This window comes from Mangifera indica, chromosome 5, assembly GCF_011075055.1.
Source record: "Mangifera indica cultivar Alphonso chromosome 5, CATAS_Mindica_2.1, whole genome shotgun sequence".
NCBI lineage: Eukaryota > Viridiplantae > Streptophyta > Magnoliopsida > Sapindales > Anacardiaceae > Mangifera > Mangifera indica.
This window is the reverse complement of record NC_058141.1, coordinates 12,182,646-12,207,194: the sequence shown is the minus strand read 5'-3', so window position 1 is coordinate 12,207,194 and position 24,549 is coordinate 12,182,646. Positions and strand designations below refer to the sequence as shown.

The 24,549-nt window shown below is 33.2% G+C and overlaps 2 protein-coding genes and 1 pseudogene across 3 annotated transcripts; 2 read left to right on the top strand and 1 right to left on the bottom strand.

Annotated features, from left to right (window-relative positions):
• On the bottom strand, positions 1–2,926 carry LOC123216069. Of its 2 annotated transcripts, none has more exons than XM_044636423.1 (6): positions 2,322–2,926; positions 2,136–2,230; positions 1,403–2,011; positions 817–1,303; positions 476–557; positions 1–384 (listed from the first exon to the last, which is right to left on the bottom strand). In XM_044636423.1, the coding sequence occupies exons 3-6, from the start codon at positions 1,962–1,964 to the stop codon at positions 193–195; spliced, it is 1,323 nt and encodes a 440-aa protein (XP_044492358.1). In that variant the 5' UTR covers positions 1,965–2,011; positions 2,136–2,230; positions 2,322–2,926; the 3' UTR covers positions 1–192. The 2 variants fall into 2 exon arrangements, with proteins under 2 accessions (XP_044492358.1, XP_044492359.1); XM_044636424.1 differs by having other exon boundaries at positions 2,136–2,210.
• A 9,105-nt stretch (positions 2,927–12,031) lies between these two features.
• Positions 12,032–15,126, top strand: LOC123216363 (annotated as a pseudogene).
• An 857-nt stretch (positions 15,127–15,983) lies between these two features.
• On the top strand, positions 15,984–22,868 carry LOC123217779 (alpha-1,4 glucan phosphorylase L-2 isozyme, chloroplastic/amyloplastic-like). The gene is given in 16 exon segments (XM_044638907.1): positions 15,984–16,313; positions 16,575–16,804; positions 16,901–17,002; positions 17,736–17,912; positions 18,014–18,289; positions 18,422–18,693; positions 18,852–18,969; positions 19,127–19,504; positions 19,613–19,765; positions 20,444–20,572; positions 20,932–21,168; positions 21,428–21,504; positions 21,806–21,992; positions 22,114–22,261; positions 22,264–22,313; positions 22,546–22,868. Coding segments are annotated over 16 exon segments (2,859 nt in total). The 5' UTR covers positions 15,984–16,105; the 3' UTR covers positions 22,663–22,868.
• The last annotated feature ends 1,681 nt before the right edge of the window (positions 22,869–24,549 follow it).

Sequence of the window (24,549 nt, the reverse complement as noted above, 5' to 3'; positions counted from 1 at the left end):
TACAAGGTTCAACTTTCTGCAATCAATTAATTAAGATTAATGGAGCGATTGATCATCGTTCTTTACATTTGAACCGGAATAAATTAGCATTAAGCTTGTGAAGTAATTGTAAAAGATATATTTACATGTGTGAACTACTTAAATTTCGGTGTGCCTTGGTGAAACCAGGAGAGGCCAAGTTAATGATGAGATTCAGAAGCACAAGCATGTCTCCGGAGCTTTCCCAGTTCTTCTGATTACATTTGCCTTGGCTTTTATTTTCAACTCATCGTTTCTTCGCTTTTCCCCTGCTTGTGCTCTTGCTCCTCCTGCAATCTGATTGATTGATTCCATGTCACTACGGAATTTTGTCAAGGCTTTCGATCTTTTTTCCTCCAAGTGTCTCTGCAGCTCCAAAAACTTGGTTGTCAGTTGACTCAGTATATAAAAATCAATGTCGACTGGATATTTTTTCAGAAAAAACACAGCAGTATACCTCTGATCTATCAAGTTTGCTTCTGGCTTTCTTCTTCTTCTTTTCCTCCCAGGATTGTATTGTCTCGTTTAACTTCTCATACCTGAAGATCATATACTGTCCATTAATGAAGAAATATAATTCAAACTACAAGGGAATATATTGCAAATGAAATTTGAACGCTCAATATTGAATAGCATGGCAAGGACTTCTCTTCTCCCCACAACCACTACATGATTTAAGCCAAGAGTGTAATCTTGAATTGCAGCTGAAGAAGTTTTGAACCCTTACTCTTATGCTTGGAATCCCTCTCCTTTTTGTCACTCAAACTACCCACTAGAGGCAAATGCATGAATCATTACCTTTCTTTGATCTTGGCCATCTCTGTTTTCTCCCAGGTATCTGCTCCTGTTTCATCTGCTCCAGGTTTTACTGAATTGTGTCTTTTGGTTTCGGGTGATGTGATTGTAGGTTTATAGGATGGAGGAGCATAGGGTTCGATTTCAGATCTTTGCACTTCTCCATAATCAAAAGTTGGAGTTCTTTTCGTTGATGAAGCAGGTTCAGTGATATCTGATGTGCTTTTAGGTTTAGTGGATGGACGATCGTAGGGTTTGTTGGCAGATACTTCATGATCAAAATTTGGAGTCCTTCTCACTGATGAATCCTTTGCAGTGCGACCTGATGTTGTTCTTTTAAATTTTGTAGTATCAGATCTATTAAGGACCTCATCAGCAAAACTAGTCTTTTTCTTTGGAGGACCGATGGCTTTTTCAGGTGTCTTCTGTACGGCAGCAATTTCTGACATTTCATCAACTGGAGCTCCAGAATTCATCATTGCAATTTCTCCTGGTTCATACAGTTCAGTTATATTTTATTAAACATAATACAATTGGGGTCTATAGAAAAATATCTGGAATTGTTTATTTTTTCGTTTGGATCCACTACCGGGTTCCATCATTGAGACTTCTGGTTCCTTTTTGCTCTTGACACTGGTTAAAGAGGGCTCAAGGTTCCCGCTGGCTTCATCTGCATCATCTTTTTTGCTCTCGAGTCTCCTGAAAGATGGCTGAGGCTGAGGGCCCCCACTGGTTATCTCCTGTACTGAAGTTGGGGCATCTTCTTTATCGCTCCTGAGCCTGGTGAGAAGTGGAAAAGGATCTTTGGTCTTTTTCTGATCTGGGATGCGCGATTCTTCTAGAGACTTAATGGCATATGCAGTTGCAGCTATCGCAGCTGCATGCTCCATTTGGATGTTGGAATCATAATCCCAACTCCTTTGCCTGGAGAATTGTCTTGGTAACCAGTTTTGAGCTGTCTTCTTTTCTGAGAAACACCCCTTTCCGGATTTGTCATCATTTTGTTCATACATTTTGTTAACAGGAAAAGGATCTTTGGTCTTTTTCTGATCTGGGATGCGCGATTCTTCTAGAGAATTAATGGCATATGCAGTTGCAGCCATCGCAGCTGCATGCTCCATTTGGATGTTGGAATCATAATCCCGACTCATTTGCCCGGAGAATTGTCTTCGTAACCAGTTTTGAGCTGTCTTCTTTTCTGAGAAACACCCCTTTCCGGATTTGTTATCATTTTGTTAATCCATTTAAACATTGACAGTATAAATCATTTTACAATAAAAATAATGAAAATTTCCAGAGAAATGACGAAAATTTAGCAGTACCTCCTTTGAAAGATACAGTTTTCTGGAGTGGTATTTTTCGGTTGGAGTTACTTGTTTCTTCTCTATTTTATTGTCCTACATTCGAAAACTTTAGCCTAAAAAAATCGATCAATCACAAGTAGCAATATATGCAAATACAAAAAGTCTAAGGATTTCATTGACCATGAATAATGAAACAGAAATTACCCGACTCGCTTGATCAAATTATCCATTGCTGTTGCATATTATGAGGCTTCTGAAATTTCAAGTGTGCAGAGGAAGCATCTGGGTTATGCATGGAGACCGTTTGCTTTTATTTGAAGGAGAAGCTAAGCCTCAAAAGTTGAAAAGAGAAGGTTTGAGATTGTTGGTCTAGGGGCGTAAGTTAAGGATATCTGTCAGTTGGGCACGCAAAAGTTGGATATACTTTGCATGGAAGCTCTGACAAGAAAAGAATTCTTTCTCTTTAAAGCTTTAACCCAAGTTTATCTGATCTTTGGAATAATCGTCGTTCAGTAGATTTCAAATTATGCAATTCAGGATTTCTGAAGGGCCCTTTTCAAAAGTAGAAATATCTACAGAAATTTGTAGAAACTTTTTTGGGGGAACTAATCTACAGGAAGTATATATATCAGGCGGCTTGTTTGTTTTTGACAACCCTATTGAACTGGTGTTTGATGGTTAATCTGGGTACACTTTATAATTCAGGTCCCTAGGAACATTGGAAAACTACAAAATATATATTCATAAAACAAATTATAATTGTAATTAAGATATATGATGAAGGCGAGTTTAGTTTTACTTTTTGTTGATCATCATTCCCACCTGTTCATTGCATAAGAAATGAAATGATTAATACAATACCTAAAAATACTTAATGTTAAGTAATGCGAAATAAGTTTATTAGTGATCTTACATGGTATGTTTCACCAACTCATAAAATCATCTCTGTGAAGTACTTGAGATTAATTCTATAAAAGTAGTTTTCAATAAAACATAAGTGTTACGAATAAATGTATTCAAATATTTGATTATATTTATCGTCATAATGTTATATTTCAGATAAAGAAAATGAGACATTTCCCATCTCTCATACCCCATGTTATGAAGGTACTACACCGTATCAAGTTTGGTATCGTAGATCTCTGTCTTGTCCTCATGAGAATCAAATATCTTTAAGGTTTAGTTGTTCTCCCAAACCAACCTCCATGGCCTTTGTCCTCCTGTACTCTAAGCACATGTTGGGTTTGAAGTCTTAGACAACAACATCCATGGTGCGTGGTTGAAAAAAATTTGTCACCGCAACTATAATTTCAAGATCTCTATCTAAAATAATAGCCAAATTAGGTACATCGCCAATGCATTCTCGTATTGTGCTGATGAATCACATATAAGACTTTGTTTTCTCCTTACCTCCCACTCTAAAAACCAATAAATTAATCTGATCATTCTCTATCTCTTCTTCAAAAACATGCCATTAACATAAATAACTAGGTGAATGTTGTACATATTTTTGGATAACCTCGATCAATTTAAACTTTAGGTAGGCTTCAGTGGAGCACTATATTCAGCCTTTACATACTCTACATTGAAAGAAAATAACAAACTTAGATCCCTAGTTCATCTCCTTCATACTTTAGTCCACAAGGGGTGCAAACAGGATCTTGGAATGAACTTGACTGGCTTATAGCTCAATCCATCTCATAAGTTAGTAAGATGTAATCCATTAAATGTAGAAGTATTCCTTAATCAATCACCAGTCCTCAAAAAATTGTAAAATCAGCAATAAGGAACTCACAAGTAAGTCACTCAAGGGATAAAATTCCTCACTTAATTGCAAATCCATTCTGATAGAAGAAACTTACAGTCTAGTGAGATCCAGTAGATCCGCGACAGCTGAAGGGAACAGTCTAGATCGATAGAACATATACTTACCTAACCACTCGGCAGTCGCAAATCGAGGGACACCTTGATTTCATTCAAAGCTTTCACTGAAAGAAAATTACAGCAGTGAATAAAACAAAGACGTTGAAAATTAAATTTCCCAATAATGAATCACGAGACATGTATGACAGAAAGAATACTGTCACGCTTGAGAGTTTTGGAGTGAGCAAGGTTAAGAAGCGGAGTTACAGTGAGGATCAGAGACAAGGAAAAATGTGAAAGAAAGGAGGATCGCTGTCAAGTTCCTAGTGTCAATTTCCCCCTTGCTAGGGTTAGGGTTAACTCAAAAATCATCCCATCTTTGGCAACAAAATCCACTCTGACAGCTTTTTTTGAGACTGGCCACCTTTCCCCGCCATGCGTTGTCACTCCCAATGATAGAAGGATCAACGAAATCCGTCGAATCTTGTAGGACGAAAATGAATATTAGTCGAAGGTTCAAGAATTTAGTTCATCTTCAACCACAATTGGGAGACTTCTCAATCAAACCTTGTTCGTTGTTAGTGGCAGAAATGAAACGACTGACCGAGAAGAAAATAGATCGAATAGGCAAAGAACCTATCTTCGATTTTTTCGATTAATTGAGAATCTGATAAATATGAAGATGTTGATGAAAAATGGAGAGAACGTCGAGAGGGAGAGATGGAGCCTATAGTCCTTGGAGCAACAGAGATACCAACGAATTCTAGCCACCGATAGAGATGAAAATTTAAAAAAATACTTTAGAAGGAAATAGGTAATTTTTTAAAACTTAAATTTTTGAAAAAAATTATTATTTTCTAAAACTAAGAGAGTAAAAATGAGATAAATTTTATTTTTTAACATTATTTATTAAATAATATTTTTATAAAATTTAGATAATAAATAAATATTTAAATGTTTAAAAATTAAAAAATATAAATTTGGGATTGCAGCTACCCGTACGTGGGAATAAGTCTTTTGGCCTTATTTTAATTGCCTACAATTAGAGCTATGCAATTATTGGACGCTGTTAAAGCTAGACCGATATTCATCCCATATAATGATGATAATGATAGTATTGTAGCCCTTTCGCAAATTAATATTTCAATAAAATAATATATTATTATAATTTTTATATAAATGTACGGTAATATATTATTTATTTATTTAATTATATATTTAAATTGTATATTTAAAAAAGATTTTTCTTAAGGGAAATTATATTAAATGGTCAAAATTAAAGGGTGTTAAGTGAAATTGTCTAAAATTTTAAGGTTTAAGCAAAAATACCCTCAATTTGGGAAATGACCAAACTACGCTTATATATAAACCCTACATTTTCCACAGTTTTACTGTTTAAAATCGGAGAAAATTTTGAATCTCCTATGGGTCTCACACGGGTTAACGGGTTTTCATATTTTTCATCGACTTTTTGTGTTTTATGACAACCGAAAATAACAAATAAGAATAGTATATCATCTCACTTCTTGTTTGAATCAATTTATTGTTAGGGTTATTGAGATTTGAGGGAGATTTTGAGATTTGAATGTTTAGGGTTTCGATTTTGAACAATGCATAAAATATTTTGATTTTTGGTTGTTTTGCTTGAATTTCTTGAGGGATTTTGTGTTATTGGATGTGTAGATTTGATTTGTGTTTAAATTAGAGGCTGAAATGTCGATTTTTGACTGGAAAATGGGTTAGATCTGTCAGCGTTGTGGTAACTCCCACGGGAGCCCGTGGGGTAGGGTGAAATTTAACGTTTTCAAAATTTTAGGGGGAGGGGGAACAGGGGGAGATCCACGAGGGTCTGTGGGAAATTTTACACTGAACCGTGGGGCAGACCGTGAAAACAGTGGGTTGGGTGGACATTAACTTTTTTAAAACTATAGGGTCTACATGAGATAAACTTTGAACGACCATAACTTTTGATCGAGGAGGAGTTACGAGGCTTGTAATATATCAATGCGAAACTCGTTTCGAGCTCTATAACGACAACTGCTTTGTCGGTTGCACCAAATTTGGAGGCCAAAATAAAATTGTTTCAATGTGTATTATACAGTTTTTTTGTTTTATCAAATTTAAGATTTTTGATTTTTATAAGTTTGAGCTTGTTTGTGACCGAGCTAGACTTTTTTGATATGTAATTTTTAAATTTGATATTTGTAATTACTATGTGCTTTTTTAGACACGTTTTACGATGTAATTATAAAATTTTTGATCGATTTTTCGGTTTTCTCGTTCATAAGTTATTTGAATGTGTAGTTTTCAAAATTCAGATTTGTTTTTTTAGATTTTCAAGTAATTTTTTTATTATTAACATTCTAGAGTATTTCAATATATCTATTTATTCATAACATGTTATTTTCAATGTAGTTTGTATGAATTGATTTTTTTCTATTCAAATTTAAAAATACGAATTTTTTCTTTCCGAACGAACCCGTAGTAATTGATATTAAGTAAAAATGAGAGTAAAAGTGAGTATTTAAGTAATATAAAAAATGTATGTAATGAGAGTGAGAGTGAGAGTGAGAGAGTTTATATAAATGTGATGAAGGGTAATTTTGGTATTTTAAAAAAAATTAGGGCATTTTTGCTTAGAAATAGGAAATTAGGGCATTTTTGCTTAAAAATAGTGAAATTGGGTATTTTTGCTTAGTAAAAGGGTAATTTGGTCATTTATTATAATTTCCCTTTTATTAAACATTAGTAACAGTGATTTTAGTAAAAATTTGAAAATATACGTGGGATGAAACAATTCAAACAGTTGATTTTGCATAAATATGTGTTTTTGTTGATGATATTAAGGGTCGTTCGATTCCAGTTTTTAAAGATTATCTTGAGAATCTATATTTTATTTCTTTGTTTAGTTTGTCAGTAATAAAATATTACAGTAATATTCTATTACCAATACTGACATGATAGATAATATAGGTGGTAATCTGATTACCACCTTCACCTTAGGTATTTAAAGATTACTAAGATAATATTCATTTTATTATAATTATATTATTATTTATTAATTTTTTGAGACAAAAATAAATTTATTTTTAATTGATATAACAATTAATATAAAAAATATTTAAAAATAATTATATTCAAGAACATTTAAGTAAAATAATTTATTAGTAATCTTTTATTACTTTTAACCAAACACAATAATTATTTATACCCAGCAATATTTTAAGTAATATATTTTTACGATAATTTTTTTATTTTGATAATAAAATATTACCTAAACTAAACATCCTTTTAAGAGTGTCAATGGATTGTGTTAAGTTAACCCACAGCAGCATCGTTTGGTCTGTCGTGTCAACAGGTCGTGCATACGAGTCATACCGAGTCAAGACTCACCACAATGTGGGCTTTACAGGTCACACTAACTAATAATTTATTGAAGGCTCACAACACGATCTATGATTTATTGAAGCCCTACAATGCAACCCACAATTTATCGAAGGCCCGCAGCAAGACCCTCGTGTTTTTGTAGGTCACCCATCAAATATAATATTTTAATTTTTAGTTAATTTATTTTTTAATAACTTTTTACATATCATCTCAAGCTGGCTCGCAGATCTTATCCGGAGACCTGGACACAACCACAGGCTTGGCAGGATGTGCCAAAATATAGAGTCGTGCATGTCTGTTGATAACTAATAAAGTATTTTAAATTAACCAAAAAATATTTTAATTAAAGAAATCAGGTGATATAAGTATAAAAGTGTTTTGAAAATAACTTTCAAAAACGTTTCGAACCCAGCTCACCAAAAAAGTGCTTTCCAGTAATCTTAATCATATGCTGGCTCTAGGATGCTATATAATAGGGAAAAAGACTATTTCTCATCCATTTTTTGGATCATTCTCAAATCTATACCCACAAAAAATGAAAAATCTCTTTTCTCATCTATAAACAAACTTTTGTTAATTTTTTTTATTAAAGGGAGAGGTAAAATAATTATTTTACTATATATATTAAAAAGTTATAAAGTTTATTACTTTTCACCCCCCTTAGGTTTTAAAAACTAACATTTCACTTTTACCTAAAGTTTTTAAACTTTGAAAAGTAATATTTTCACCCCCAAACCTAGGGTTTTCATATTTTTCAAAACACAGTCATTCCTTATAACTTTCAAAAATAACAGTTTTAATCTCATTTTTCAACTTCATCTTTCGACGTCGTCACTAGTTTTCTCCTTCTTCTGGTGCGACGGCTGTGGTGCGATGAAGAGATCTTCATCTTCTCATCGCACGGTACGACGAAGAGGTCTCTCTTCGTCGCTCCACCTAGACGATGAAGGACGACATCCTTCGTCGCTCGTCTCATTGTCCAAACACGTTGAAGCGTCGTCCTTTGTCGACGCATCGTCTATTCTTTTAGATCTTGACGATATTTCGTTGTCTAGATCTGGGTGGCAAAGGGTCATCCTTTGTACTCGGAGATGAGAAATTGATAGAATGTGACGACTGTCGGTGGTGGCCAAAAAAGAAAGCAAACCCTAAGGATGAAATCTAAACTTTTTAAATTTTAAGGATGAGTTGAGGTGTTAATTTTTAAAACCTGGAGGGGAGAAATGATGAAATTTTAAAATTTTAAGGTTTATAATTTAAATTATGATTTTACTTTTGTTCCTAACTGAAAATTTGGATTATAGTTTGGTTATAGATAAAAAAATTGGGTTTTTCATCTCCCGTAAATATAGGTTTGAGAATGCCTTAAAAAATGGGTGGGCAAATACTCCTTTTCCCTATATAATATGATGAATAGGATTGTGTTGCTTTAGAAATGGAAAGTCTTAGCACATTTTGGCCATGGGTCCAGAACTAAAATCACAGCTCATTTACAAGATATATATCTCCATAATAATAAAATAAATTAACTAAAAAATATATATTAATTCATATTATCAGCGCTATACATGAAAAACATGAATTTAATAAAATGACAGTCTTGCCCTCAGAATTAATGAAACTCATGGCTTTCTCTTGAGAGTTGAGCTTCATCTTCTCCAATGGCAGATGGTATCGTATTTCCATGATTGTTTTTGTTGCTTCCATCATTCAATCCCAACAAAATTTTCTACCCTAATTTCTGGCTAATAAATGAAAATAAATTCAAAAACAAGCATGGAAATAACAAACTCATATATATGACAAACTAATCAAAGAGAAAAAAAGATAATTAAACTGCTCTTAATCGGTCGACGATTAATGATTGCCCACTGATGATGATGCCGAAGATTAATCCTTTCTTCAGTAGTAACTTTGGCCATCTCCAGGAAATGCTTCAAGAAAGGGATATATAGAACGTAACATAAGTAAAGAGAGAGAGGAAAATTCTCTTAATTGTGAAGAGGGTTTGGCCCAGAGGGGACGAGTCTCTTGTCTACACCGAATATGGGGTCAATTAGGATATCGGGTGATGAGGGCGGTGGTGTGGGCGGAGGCGGAGAAGGAGGTCGGGAGTGGTGGATTCTCTGAAGTTGAATGCACAACAAACGCGACTTCTTATTAGAGAAAGAATCACAAGAATACTGGTGGTGTTGATGATGATGATAATGTTTTGTAGAAGAAGATGGCTTAGGGAGGCGAGTTGCAGAAGTGAAGAAGACGAGCAGAAGGAGAAGAAGAAATATCAAGATCAAGAAACGGAGACGATGCATGGCTGAAACTGAAAGTGATCAATGAAGGAAAAGAAGACAGAAAATTGAAAGTAAGTAAAGAACTAGAGAGAAAGAAAAGAGATGGTGTGGAAATGTGAAGAGAGTTAAATGCAAAGCGAGGGATACATGACAAGACGAAGGAGGAAGGGGCCACAGTTGACTAAATTAAATGGCACCATCAAATAAGTCACGTAGATCCATTCACAGATAGTTAGGTTTATATTTTTGAGTTAATAATTTATTTTACGCAACATATTTGGTTATTGCATTTTAATTATGGATTCTGAGAATCACGCTTTCAAAAGGTGCGTTAATCTTAATCATGTAAAACATGAAGTCTTTTATTTTTAAGTTATTATTCATCTAATGTATTCATTATATAAATTCGGCCAAAAAACTTGTTTTTACCTAAAGTATAGTAAAATCTTAAAGTACATTCTCCAATTTTTAGAAACTCAAATATTCATTCATCAGTTAAATTCTGTTAAAAATCTCAGTTAATATTAGAGATAAAATCATCATTTTAATAATATTATTAAAAACATATATTTAATTTATTAATTTCTTCCCCCAAATTTTAAAATCTCACAATTCATTCATTCCAAAAACTTTTTCAGGTTTAAAAAATCACATTCCCTCCCCCCCAAACCTAGGTTTTGTTTTCTTCACCTTCGGTCACCATCTCTAGTGCTAGCGACGTCCTCTTTCCACCCTAAACTATTGTCAACGTCGATTGTGTGTTTCTCTACCCTTAATTGTCATCCAAACATTGTTTGGACGACGAGTCTCCAACTATGAGACAATTCATTTGATATTGGATGAAGACAATTCGTCTTCGTCCGACAAAAATGATGATCGAAGAGAGAAGATGATGGGCCTAAAAAATGGTGGGAAGTTAGGCGACGATCAGAGTTAAGATTTCGCTAGAAGAGGAGAAAAATAAACCCTAAAAGTGAAAATGTTAGTTTTCAAATTTTGGGTGATGAGGGAAATTGTTAGTTTTTAATACCTAAGTGGGGAAATGTGATACATTTTTAGTTTTTAAATATTTTTATTAAAAAACATTTTACCCTGTTTTTAATTGAAATATTTAATAGAAATTGACTAATTGATAGGTATTTGGGTTTTTGAATATTGAAGGGTAACATTTTGAGACTTTTCCTATACCTTGGGTGGGAAATAGTCTTTTGGCCTATAAATTCATCAAATTACAGTTACATACACCCCTAATGACCACCTAAAGAATCAAATTACATTAATGTGTATGAAGATCTTATGCATTTTTATTTTTCAATTTTTCTTTTATTAGAACAAATAATTATTCATATTCCAATCAAATAAATTAAGACACAACAATACCATATCCAAATTATTTTTATAAATGCTTTCATTAAACACAGCTGAGTAGATTTGTATAGACAGGTTTAAATGTCTAGGCATATATAAAATAAAGCAATCAATTAAGTAAAATATTTATTTATACCATAAAGTTTATTATAATATCATACCAAATTATTTTTATTTTCATTAAACACATCATTCTTCAGCTTTCAGCAATCAATTAATTAAGATTAATTTAACTGACATTTTATTATAAACTAGCCAAAAAAAAAACAATAATACATAACATTTTGTCAGGGAAATTACACTTTTTTGTGTTTTAAAAATTTAAATTTATATAACATTTAATAAGGGTAAATTTGTTTTATACTAGATTTTTTTGGTATAAATATTTAATTAAAAAATTGGGTAAATTTATATAGACATATTTAAAAGTGGGTATAAATTTAAATTTCCCTATATTTAATATTATTTATATTTTTCTTTCTTTATAAAAATTGTCAACTTTCCTGAAATTTAATTTATATTACAACCCTTATTTTAAAACTGTGGGTATATTGAGTTATCTTAGGGACAGTGAAAAAGCGTTAAAATGTAATGGGTTGTAACAATTTAATATTTTTTTAAGAAGGAATTTTCATTTGATTTTTATTTATTATTTATTATTAAATAAAAATTATTTTCAACTTAATCGGGTTTAAACTAATTATACTAATTATCGTGAACTCTATTCAATAATTTTCTCTATAATTATTGTATTATATAAATTAAATATTTAATTTTGATTGCGGCCTTCAAATTTCAATTTCTTACCTTCTTTATTCACTAAAAACATTTGCGAAGCCTTCATTATTTGACCATCGCCGTGTCATCTAACTCATTGTGTATGCTTTTCCTGTAATTGGTCTTCCTCTTTTGATTAAAAAAACTGCTGATAGTTTAATAATAATTATTATTCACAAACATTATGGTGATTAATAAATAATTATTATTTATTTACTAAATGATAAAATGTTTCAAGGGCGAAAGTACTTTCAAGTATTTCCATCCGTGGAAGAGAGGGGAGTGGGGGCTATGATTTTGAATACGTGACCTGAATAAACAGGTGGAGTTAGGTTTCTCTGAGGAAACCTTTGGGGAGCTCTTTGCCAATATAGTAAGGACAACTATATAGAGACAACAAGGCAAGTAGCGATAGAATACCTTAATTTTGTCTTTATAGAAAAAACATTTTTCTTTTTGGCTTGTTTTCGAGAAATCTTCTTCTCTCTCTCTCTTTTTTTTTTTTTTTAAATTTCTGTCACTCCTCTTATATTCTCATTAGAAAAATCATCACAAAATTTAAAAAATATGTAAAAAATAAGAAAAATCGATATCCCTCCTAAATCAGTTAACTATATTAACCTTTTTAATATTTTTTTTTTTGATAATCAAGAGATTTCACATTAAGTAAATTGGAATTTTATGAATATGATAGATATTCAAACCTATCTTTTATTTGAAAATTGGGAAAAAAACTATTTTTCATTCAAATTTTAGTTTAATTTCAAACCCACACCTATAGGAGATAAAAAACATAAACTTCTATTCATAACCAAACTTCTGTTAATTTTTTCTATTAAAAAGAGAGATAAAATAGTTATTTTACTGTTTATATCAAAAGTTATAAAGTTTATTACTTTCCACCCCTAAGTTCTAAAAACTAACACTTCATATTTACCTGAAGTTTTTAAACTTTGAAAAGTAATATTTTCACCCCCAAACCTAGGGTTTTCATATTTTTCAAAACTTAGCTACCCCTATAACTTTCAAAAACAGCAATTTCACCCCTACTCTTCAATTTCATCTCCTGATGTTATCTCCGACCTCCTCCTTCTCCTGATGCAACGACGGTGATACGACAAAAAAACAGAGATCTTTTCATCCCACCACCGTGCGATGAAGAGATTTTTCTTCATCACATAACCCAGATGACGAAGAATGACGCTTCGTTGTCCAGATTTGGGCCACGAAAGTTCATCCTTCGTCATCCTTTGTAGCTGAAGAAAGGAGATCGATGAAAACAGTTAACCATCGGTGGTGGCCAGAGAAGGAAGCAAACCCTAAGGGCTAGGGGTAAAATCTAAATTTTTTAAACTTTAAAGATAAGTTGAAGTTTAGTTTTTAAAACCTATAGGGGGGAAATGATACAAATTTTGAAGTTTTAAATTTTATGGATAAAATAACGATTTTACCTCTATCTCTAACTAAAAATTTGTACGACAATTTAGCGATATGAGATTATTGCATAACTATAGCTTAGTTACGGAGCGATATGTTATGCCTCCTCTAATCGAAGTGAGGGATGGAGAGACCCTGGGTGGATTTTTGATGCAGTCATGAAAGGTCAATTCTAATACTGGATTAGCATATAATTTTGTTATAGTCATGAAAGGTAATTGATCTTTGCTTAGTTTAGTTACGCAATAATCTATTAAACTAAGCTATAGTCATGAAAGGTGAATGTTTGATCTTATCTCATAATCTATTAAAAATAGTCATTTTAATAGATTATTGCGTAACTAAACTCTTATCTTTTGTTGACCGAGATGGATAATTGAGGAAACAATTATAGCTTAGTTTTGTTGAATAATGTCAATTCTATAACTAGATTTGAACAGAGCTTATTCGAATTCGAGTTTGAATTCAGTTCCTACAAACTCAAAACAAACTTAACTCAAACGAATTCGAACATGAAAGTTCAATATTTTCAAGCTAGAGATTAAATTCTAATTTTTGAGTGTTTAGTTCATCAAACTTGTAAACTTAAAATTTTGTATATAAAACGACGTTATTTTGATTAATATGTATTAAAATGACTTTATTTTAATAATGAGCTAGTTAAAAGTTTGAGTTCGAATCAAACTTGAGTTCGAATTTATTTAAAGCGAGCTTGACGAGTCTAAGCTTAGTTTCATGTAAATCGAGCCCTATGATTCACTGACTTGCTCTACATGGGCGTATTAGTTTTGCTGTTATGTCATTTGATATGATTCATTCGGATAACGTTGTGCCCTTGTATGCTGTAGCAGATACTGGTTGGTAACTCAGTTACCTCTTTAGCCCATCGATTGAATAAGAATGTCTATGCTGTTTATGACAGGTTGGAAGTGACTCTTAAAGGTTGGAGTGAGACTTAACAGCTTTGTGTCTCAGAGCGAAGATTCAGATGAGACCATAGCATTTTTTTTTGGAGATATGGAACTGCAACACCTTACACAACATTTGTCCGTACTCAAGATGAAAGTATATCAACGATGAAGTGGATACTTCGAGACATTAGAGCTCTTGGTGACAGGCCTCCTTTTGTTTCTCATATTGGAGATATCAGCTATGCAAGAGGTTACTCTTGGATGTGGGACCAATTTTTCACTCAAATTGAACCAGTTGCATCCAGAGTGGCATACCATGTTTGTATCGGTAATCATGAATATGACTGGCCTTCACAGCCTTGGAAACCTGATTGATCACAATTATTTATGGAACTGATCGTGGTGGTGAATGTAGGGTACCTTACAGCCTTAAGTTTCACATGCCTGGGAACTCTTCAGAACCAACTGGAAGCCATGCTCCGGCAACTCAAAACCTTTACTACTCAATGAACGTTGGGGTGGTACATTTGGTCTACATTTCAACTGAGACCAAATTTCTTAAAGGGAGCAACCAGTATAATTTTATAAAGCATGATTTAGAGTCAGTTGATCGGAAAAAAAACCCCATTTGTGGTTGTCCAAGGGCACAGGCCTATGTACACTACAAGCAATGAAATTAGAGATGCGCCAATGAGGGAGAAAATGCTTGAGCAGTTGGAACCTTTGCTTGTGAAATACAATGTGAACATTGCATTGTGGGGTCTTGTTCACAGACATCAGCAGTTTTGTCCACTGAATAACTTCACCTGTGGGAGCATGGGCCTGAATGGGCAGGCATTTCCAGTTCATATTGTGATTGGGATGGCAGGGCAAGATTGGCAACCTAAATGGGAACCTAGAGCTGAGCATCCAGATGACCCAATCTTCCCACAACCTTATCGGTCTATGTACCGTGGGGGTGAATTCTGTTTTTAGTTTTGCAAAATTGAACTTATCAGGCAATATAATATCGGAAAATCCATTAAATCAATTCTTAAAAATTAGTATTAAATAAAAATAAAAAGAAATTAGCATTATATTCTACCCTTTAGAAAAATAAGATTTAGAAGACGCACAAAATTCTTTTTCTACTCCTAAATATAATAATATCAGATTTATAAAAAAAATATCAATTTAACTAGGAAAACATTTAGAATATTAAAGGATATATATATAAAAAAAATATTATGTACATAATTTTTACATATAATTTTATATATAAATAATAATATATCATAATGTGATTGACTATTATTTTATTTTTAATTTTTAATTATTTAATTATATAATAACACATCATTATTTATGTAAAAAAATTATACACATAATATTATTTATATATAAAAATAGTTACTATCTTTAATTCAATAAAATTATGTATTCATATTTTTAATATATAATTTTAGTATATAAATATTATGTTATTATATGATTTATTAATTTTAAATTAAAAATTAAATCATATTTAATCATATAAATCGTATATAAAAAATGTTAACCTGTAGTATTTGTTATTTTAATTACACACCGTTCATCTGATTGTGAAAACTGCCAATTATCTTCCTAAAGCAGAAAGAGTCACAAATACTGGCATGCCCACTTACGTGATCTGGGCCCCATTGCATTCCTGGAAATTTACCGTTCAAGAATTGTCTGATTGGAAAGGATTATTGACAGAAAATATCTGGCGGTTCATTCTAGTAACATTGAGAAATGCACTTTTTGGCCGTTTCCAACTTGAAAATATTTGCTAATAAAACAGTGAGGAGAAAAAGATAAGCTAGCTACAAAGTACATTATAAAAACAAACACCACTCTTTCACTCAGTCTCTCCTCATTTTCCTTTTAAACACTCTATCGTTCTTCATTCAACTCTTAAATCTGCAACTGCAAAGGGAATTAGAGAATAGAGTGAATGGCTGCTTTATCCTTCTTTGCAGCTTGTACTCATGACTCAATGTCAGCTTCACATTCTGTTTTGAACTCAAGCTTCATAGATCGGCACTCAAAACTGTTCTTCATGAGAACGCCGTGTTTGAATATTTCTCGAAGACGTCTTTCTGTAAGGAATGTCGCCAGCGACCAGAAGCAGAAAGCTAAGGAGCCTAAAGCTGATGAAGAAGGTGCTTTACTTCAAATTTTTGTTTAAAGCTCATTTGTTTTTGGAGTTCCAGTAGAAATTTGATACTAGGCGTCGAGTCTAGGAGGCGATTCATTGTGATGGATTTTCGTGCTTTTTTTTTTTTTCCCGAAACAACAATTAGTTTAAACGGCATTTCGATAACCAACAATTTTATTTTCTTTGTCAACAAATTTTAGCATGTTCTTGGTAATTGGCAATGCCATGAAGTTTTCCTGATAGGTAATTTGCTTTCTCTTTGCAGCTTCTCTGGCTACATTTGTCCCTGATTCAGGGACCATTGCCTCAAGTATTAAATATCATGCAGAATTTACCCCTTCTTTCTCTACGGAAAGCTTTGAGCTGCCAAAGGCATTCTATGCAACTGCTGAGAGTGTCCGTGATATGCTGATCATAAATTGGAATCTTACATATGATTACTATGAAAAGATGAATGTAAAGCAGGCATATTATCTGTCTATGGAGTATCTACAGGTTTGCCTTGTGTATCCTGTGATTTTTGGAGGCATATCACTTTGCATTTGTAATTTTTGCTTACAAAAATAATTAATCCTGTCACATTTGTTGCAGGGTAGAGCATTGCTAAATGCAATTGGTAATTTAGAGCTCTCAGGGCCTTATGCTGAGGCTTTGAAAAAGTTGGGTCACAATCTAGAGGATGTAGCTGGGCAGGTTTGATACTTTTTAAATACTTTTATTTAATAATAGTTTCTTAGATAACTTAAAATTCATTTCATCGAGTCAATTCTGTTCCTAGCTGTGGCATAAGGGAATGGCAGGGAAGGTCGAAAAGTACTGGTCCTGTGGAACCCTGTAATTTTATTGACTCAACTTATACAAAAGGACAATCTTGATTTCCTTCCTAGAATTGTCCATCAGGGAACCCTATGAGAGCTCTTGACTCCAAGTATCATCCATCATGAAGTCAAAAAGTTTGATCTCAATGATAATAGAGAAATCAGTGTCTTAGTCCATGACTTTAGAGGTGCAGAGGCTACAAAGCTGGTTGTCAAACTTCAGGACCTTTCTCAACTATTGCTAGAACAACTAGGTTAGGAAATGAGTGAATTGAACTTTCTAAGTCTAAATAATCTCTCATCCGATGAGAGGATTTTAGAAGTCAATAACTTGTAAAGCAACAATTATTGGATCACTTCAACATAGATTTTCTGAAAAAATAAAGAAGCACACATAGATTATAGTCTGATGTTGTCATATTCATCCCTTATATTTAGTCTTAGACAATGGTGTAATTTTGCCAATATGCTTCATCCTTTTCCGAAGACTTTCGGATGTGGAATTTTATTACTATTATTATTATTTCGGATTTACAGGCTTGGCATTCCTTTCTAATATAGTCACATTTTTCTTTCAAGTGTTGAAATTTGCCATTGAATATCAATAGGAACCAGATGCTGCACTTGGTAATGGAGGTTTAGGACGGCTTGCTTCCTGCTTCCTGGACTCCCTGGCAACGCTAAATTACCCTGCTTGGGGATATGGACTCAGATACAAGTATGGCTTGTTTAAACAGCTTATTACTAAAGATGGCCAGGAAGAAGTTGCAGAAAGGTGGCTAGAGGTTGGTTCATGTGTTTTCATTATTGGTTCAAGTAATTTTGTTTTTTCATTTTTAGTACAAGGTTTCTCAATATATAGATTAAACTGAGTACTTTCTTGCAGATGGGCAGTCCATGGGAGATTGTGAGAAATGATGTATCCTATCCTGTACAATTCTATGGAAAAGTCATTTTCGGGCCAGATGGAAGTAAAAAATGGGTTGGAGGAGAAAATATAGTGGTTGTTGCCTATGATGTCCCAATTCCAGGATATAAAACTAAAACCACAATCAACCTTCGCCTATGGTCCACCAAAGTTGCACCAGAAGAATTTGATTTAGGTGCTTTCAATGCAGGAGATCATGCCAAAGCATATGCTGCAATAAAAAATGCTGAAAAGGTTTGGAATTGGGATGAATTTATGTTCTTTTCTACAGTTGTGCTTCGATTTTACCATATTTACACTTCAACAAATAATCTTTTTATTTATATCACCAATATGTGATGTACACTGTACGCCTATTGTGTTCAGATTTGCTACATATTATACCCTGGGGATGAATCCATTGAAGGAAAGACTCTCCGGTTAAAACAACAGTATACACTATGCTCTGCTTCGCTTCAAGATATCATTGCACGGTATGAAAGAAGATCAGGGGATTCTGTGAATTGGGAAAATTTTCCTGAAAAGGTTGCAGTGCAGATGAATGATACACACCCAACACTATGCATCCCAGAACTGATTAGAATATTGATGGATGTGAAGGGTTTGAGCTGGAAGGAAGCTTGGGATATTACTCAAAGGTACTTCAATTTATTCATTGTTTGTTCTGAGGTGTGTGTGCAAGCTTGCCACCTTGCAATGGCTCTGTTACGCTCACTGTTACTTATACTACTCATAGATCATTTGCTTTTATTTTTGATAGTTAATACTTCTTGTGATTCTATGACCTGTCTGCCAGAACTGTCGCATACACAAACCACACTGTTTTACCTGAGGCACTGGAGAAATGGAGTTTGGACCTTATGCAGGATCTGCTTCCTCGACATGTTGAGATTATAAAGATGATTGATGAGGAGGTGAGATTGTATACATATGTCGTTTTGGTCTAAGAAAAACTTGACCTCTCTTTGGGGATGTTAATTTGGGCACATGTACCTGGGCATATATTTTGTTCCTAGATCATATATATACATCTTGTTTCTTCTAATGTCATTTACTAAATGTGTTAACCAGCTTATTGAAACCATAATAGCCAATTATGGCACAGAGGACCTTGATTTGTTGCAACAAAAACTGAAACAAATGAGAATTCTAGATAACATTGAGTTGCCTGAGTCGGTTGCTGAATTGTTTGTTAAGTCAAGAGAAAATCCTGCTACTGATCCAGTTGAGGAAGTTGATATTTCTGATGAAACTAAACTTACTGGTGAAGAAGAATCAGAGGAACAGGAAATGGAGAAAACAAATGTAGTGGCATCTGAACCAGATCCCCCACTACCAAAGTTGGTCCACATGGCAAATCTCTGTCTTGTCGGTGGGTATGCAGTGAATGGAGTTGCTGAGATTCATAGTGAGATAGTGAAAAATGAAGTATTTAATGATTTCTATGAGGTAAATACATTGATAGGCTACTTCTTTAACTACTTTATTAAAAATTGTTGAGTTGGTATCTGCATAGGACTTTGCTGCCTGATAAATGTTTTCATATATTACCTGCAGTTGTGGCCAGAGAAATTTCAAAATAAAACAAATGGTGTGACACCACGAAGATGGATTCTTTTTTGCAATCCTGATCTCAGTAAAATCATAACCAAATGGACTGGGACAGAAGACTGGGTGACAAACACTGAGAAATTGGCCACACTCCGTAAGGTATGCTGGTAACTGCTAACTTGCAGTTTTATCTCAATATTGGCGCTCATTCTTTTTCCATTTGCATGTGATAAACTTAAAATTATGAATGGAACATTCTTTCTGTTAGCAATGTATAAAGTTCTTGTAGTTTTGCATGCTCATAAACATCATTCATGTGCTGACCACTGTTCTTGACATTCGAGTTGTCATATATAATCTGTTACCTATACTAAGTACTGCTTTATGTTAGATGAACTAGCTCAGTGAAGTTATGGCTCTATTAGGCTCTGAAATAGTGAAATTCATATTCACTAATCCTTTCACTCGAATGATGTTCCAGAAGTTCTATTTTCTTCACTTGAATTACTACAATTATTCAATAATGAATTTTTACTTGTGCCTGAACTGACATGCTGCTTAATTCAAAGTGCCATTTTGAATACATAGATGAAAGACTGTCTTTTTAGAGAGTAATGGTTGGATCTAATTATTTTTGCATTTGGTATTTTTAAGTTTATCTGGTAACAGTTGAATCTGCAGTATTGCTCCCAACATATTTCTCTTGAATCTTCTATGTGGTGCCTGATTACAAAAGTATAGTTCTCATTTGCATATGTGAAGTAATGCCCTGAAAGCTGTAACCGTTTCACAAGTTGTCATCATAATATTCATAGAATTAATTTGGGTTTCCCACAGTTTGCAGATAATGAAGATCTTCAATCAGAATGGAGAGAAGCAAAAAGAAGGAACAAGATAAAGGTTGCATCCTTCCTCAAAGAGAAAACTGGATGTATTGTCAACCCTGATGCCATGTTTGATGTACAGGTTATTTCCTTCCAATGACTTTTCCTTTTTGTCCTTAATCTAATTGCAACTGATATTGAATTATCTGTCTTATATATATAAGCATGTGATTGGAGCTGTGAAATCTCATTTGGACTTGGGAACAATTTACACATAGTGAGATAGTTAAACCAATTCTAGTCCCTTTTACAGTTCTGGGTAGAAGGTTGTATTCAAAGTTTAACAGTTGGTGATCATATAAACCACGGCAATCCTCCTCTTTGACCTTGATCTTTCAAATGATGATGTGAAAAAAACTATCTAAACAGCATTGTTGGCTGCTTGTACTTTTGTTTTTGCTTCTAATGGTAGAAAAAATAATTTGATGGGTGTACTGTTAGGTGAAGCGCATCCATGAGTACAAGCGGCAATTATTGAACATTATGGGAATAATTTACCGCTATAAAAAAATGAAAGAAACAAATTCCAAGGAAAGAAAAACAAACTTTGTACCTCGGGTATGCATATTTGGAGGAAAAGCATTTGCTACATATGTCCAAGCCAAGAGGATAGTAAAATTCATCACTGATGTTGGGGCTACAGTGAACCATGATCCAGAAATAGGAGATCTTCTAAAGGTATGGTATGGTGATAATATAAATGACATCTTTTTTTAATGCTCATAATATATTCACTAGGACTTGTGTAAGTTTTGTTTGCTTCATTAGGCTCTAAGCATACTTTGGTACCCAATATGTATTTTAGAATGAACAACATAAATGTTGTTGGTGATTGCTAAAAGCCTAAAATCCAAACCCTCCATGGCATATTAAAAACATAGATTAAGCTAATCAATTAAACAACCATCATGACCACAAATCTTTGTATTTCGCTTAGGTAGTGTTTGTTCCGGATTACAATGTCAGCGTTGCAGAGATGCTCATCCCTGGCAGTGAGCTCTCGCAGCATATAAGGTATTAGATATTTCTTCAATCATTTGCTCTCACACAACACCTTTCAATTACACGAGGATAAACAAGCACTACAACTGGAAAACTTCTTGACAAACTGCATTTCAATTTAACATTCTAATCAGCTCTTTAAATTTAATTATTGTATGAGGTTTTCTACTGAAAAGTGATCTAATTTAGGTCACATAAAAGCAATAACAGTGTGCAGCACAATGTCATAACACTATTCATGGGCTAAATTGTTATTAATTTCCGGTGTCAGTTAGTTTCAATTTTAAGGTACTGACCATCTTTCTGTAATTAGTACGGCTGGAATGGAGGCCAGTGGAACCAGCAATATGAAATTTGCAATGAATGGTTGCCTCCTAATTGGAACATTAGATGGAGCTAATGTTGAAATAAGGGAAGAAGTTGGAGAAGATAACTTTTTCCTCTTCGGTGCTCGAGCTCATGAAATTGCTGGTCTAAGGAAAGAAAGGGCTGAGGGCAAGGTCAGCATTACAACCCAGTTTTGAAGGTTTTTTTTTTTTTCCCAGGCAACCATGAATTCTGAATTGGGACATGTAGTAGGAGATTGTCACAATCTTATCTAAATTGGTTTGTTAAATGCAGTTTGTGGCAGACCCCCAGTTTGAAGAAGTGAAGGAATTTGTGAGAAGTGGTGTTTTTGGTCCCTACAATTATGAAGAACTAATGGGATCCTTGGAAGGAAATGAAGGTTATGGCCGCGCTGATTATTTCCTTGTTGGCAAGGACTTCCCAGTTATATAGAGTGCCAGGACAAGGTTAATGAGGCATACCGAGACCAGAAAGTAAGTGATGTTATTTACTAATAACACATGCATATATTGAAGTATAAACATGCATATAAACCTACAATGGGTCATTAAGTGAACTGATTCAGGAGTTCTACAGAGTTAATGCTCAAAACCCCTCGTCTAACCTCAAAAATTCATACACTGAACACACAAAGAACACTCAACAATATAATTGTATGGTGTTTTAGTATGTATTTGTATTGTGATGTTACTGGCATTGGAACAGAAATGGACCAGAATGTCAATTTTGAACACAGCCGGCTCATACAAGTTCAGCAGTGACCGAACAATTCATGAATATGCCAGAGACATATGGAAGATCAAACCTGTCAAGCTGCCATGAAAGGTGCGTAACCATTTTAATTGAACCCACATAAGGAAATGTTGATATAGATTCATTGTCGTAGCTAAATGGTATGTAGCATTTGTAGAGTTGAGAGTGCAAGAGATATTAGTATAAAATGGAGAGGGAAATATTTCTTATAAGTAATGGCTACACTATTTTCCTGTTGGTCGTTCAATCAATAAATGTATTTCACTTGCATTGTAGCTGTAGTGTAGGAGTTGGAATTAAGATAGATTTGGCCTTTGAGTGGACATAGAAACAGGATAAGACTATTCAAAAAAAATCCAAAGTAATGGTTAGTTGTGACCAAAGAAGCATAAGGCAATTATTTTTTTAAAAAAAAAAAGAAGCATAAGGCATGGAATAAGCAATTGTAAGCGATTTTTATGAAATTTTCTTATTAAGGGAAATATGTAAGAAGAAGATGGTATATGATTGATAGCATCAGAATGAGAGACTATGAAATTGAGAAGAATGATAGATTAAAAGATTGAGAGTGTGAGTGTATATAATTTTGGGATTGGAGGAGAGGGGAGGTGAGGGGGGTTTATATGGGGAAATTTTTTAAGGAAAAAAAATTATTTTTTTTTTTTTAAGGCCAATGGCTACTAACCTGACATAATAGATGTCAAAATGACTTCAGCTTTTTTATCAATTCAGAACAAATTTCCTTTTTATTATCTAGGCACAGCTATAGTGTTGGGGAGGTTTGTGGCACGATTTGAAAAATTTACAAGTTTAATATAATCTGTTATAATAATTTATCATACTTTTTTAGGCTAAATCTTCTAACCGTGCCTCCGACCAACTTGACATATTTGACATCTCTAACTAAGAAGCAAAAAACTTTAATTTAATTTATATCCACTTGATCAATTATCATATTATATATTATTACTGATAATCCGGGTCATCTGTAATTTTCTCCCATTAAGAAGATTCTACAATGCGGTTGTGGTGGAGCTTCACCCTCACTATCACCACGTGTGTCTTCACCATACTAAACCTATCTTTGAATGCATTTTAATATCATACACCTTATCACATTTCTCTCCTTTTCCTTACACCAAAAAGATTATCTTTCTTCATGGAGATGATTGTGAAAGGGACGGCCTTGCTTAAGGATCAAGTTAGCTTTATACTTAATAAACATTACTAAAAGAGATTCGAATCAGTCCCCACATTGCCTCTTTCTCCCTCAAAAAGTCGTGGCCCTTCAATCTTAATTTTATATTTATTCAAAAATAATATGGATGCTCGATTCCTTCAATTCCACTTTTTTTTTTTTTTTTTCTCATTTGTTAAATTTTTAACAGTGGTGGACAATAAATTGGACCACTATTAATTTCTCTATTAATTGCCCTTCAAACTCGGTTACTTTAATTTTGAAAACAACAAACCGCTTTTTGCAATCTCACCTAGTGTCACATATTCCTCACTTCCTTATGCTATCAAATTAACCAAAATCTTCTGTAATTTCAACTCTTATGATAGAGTTGTCTTGAACCCACATTCCATTAGAAAAGTGTCATTTATACTATATGTTGTAAAAAAGTATTTTTATGATGTATCTAAAGATGACGTTTGGTTACTAAGTTTTAAAAATTATTTTAAAAATTTATTTTTTATTATTTATATTATTTTATTTGATTTATACTAGTATTTTTTAATTTAAATATAAAACACAATAATTATTTTTATTATTTCTAATCAAATACAATAATTATTTATATTTATCAAATTTTATCAAATATAGTAATAATTTATACTCAATAATTTTTTAAGTAATTTATCTTTAAGTTAATCTTTCAATTTTAGTAATAAAACATTACTTAAATCAAACGTTTTTCAAATGTTAAAATGTTAAAGACTCTCAAGATTATT

Coding starts and splice junctions, on each gene's coding strand:
- LOC123216069 (XM_044636423.1), bottom strand. CDS start 1,964: ATGAGTCGGGATTATGATTCCAACATCCAAATGGAGCATGCAGCTGCG. Junction 1,304..1,402: donor AGTCTCAATGATGGAACCCG/GTAGTGGATCCA, acceptor TGTATGAACCAG/GAGAAATTGCAATGATGAAT. Junction 385..475: donor GCAAACTTGATAGATCAGAG/GTATACTGCTGT, acceptor TTGGAGCTGCAG/AGACACTTGGAGGAAAAAAG.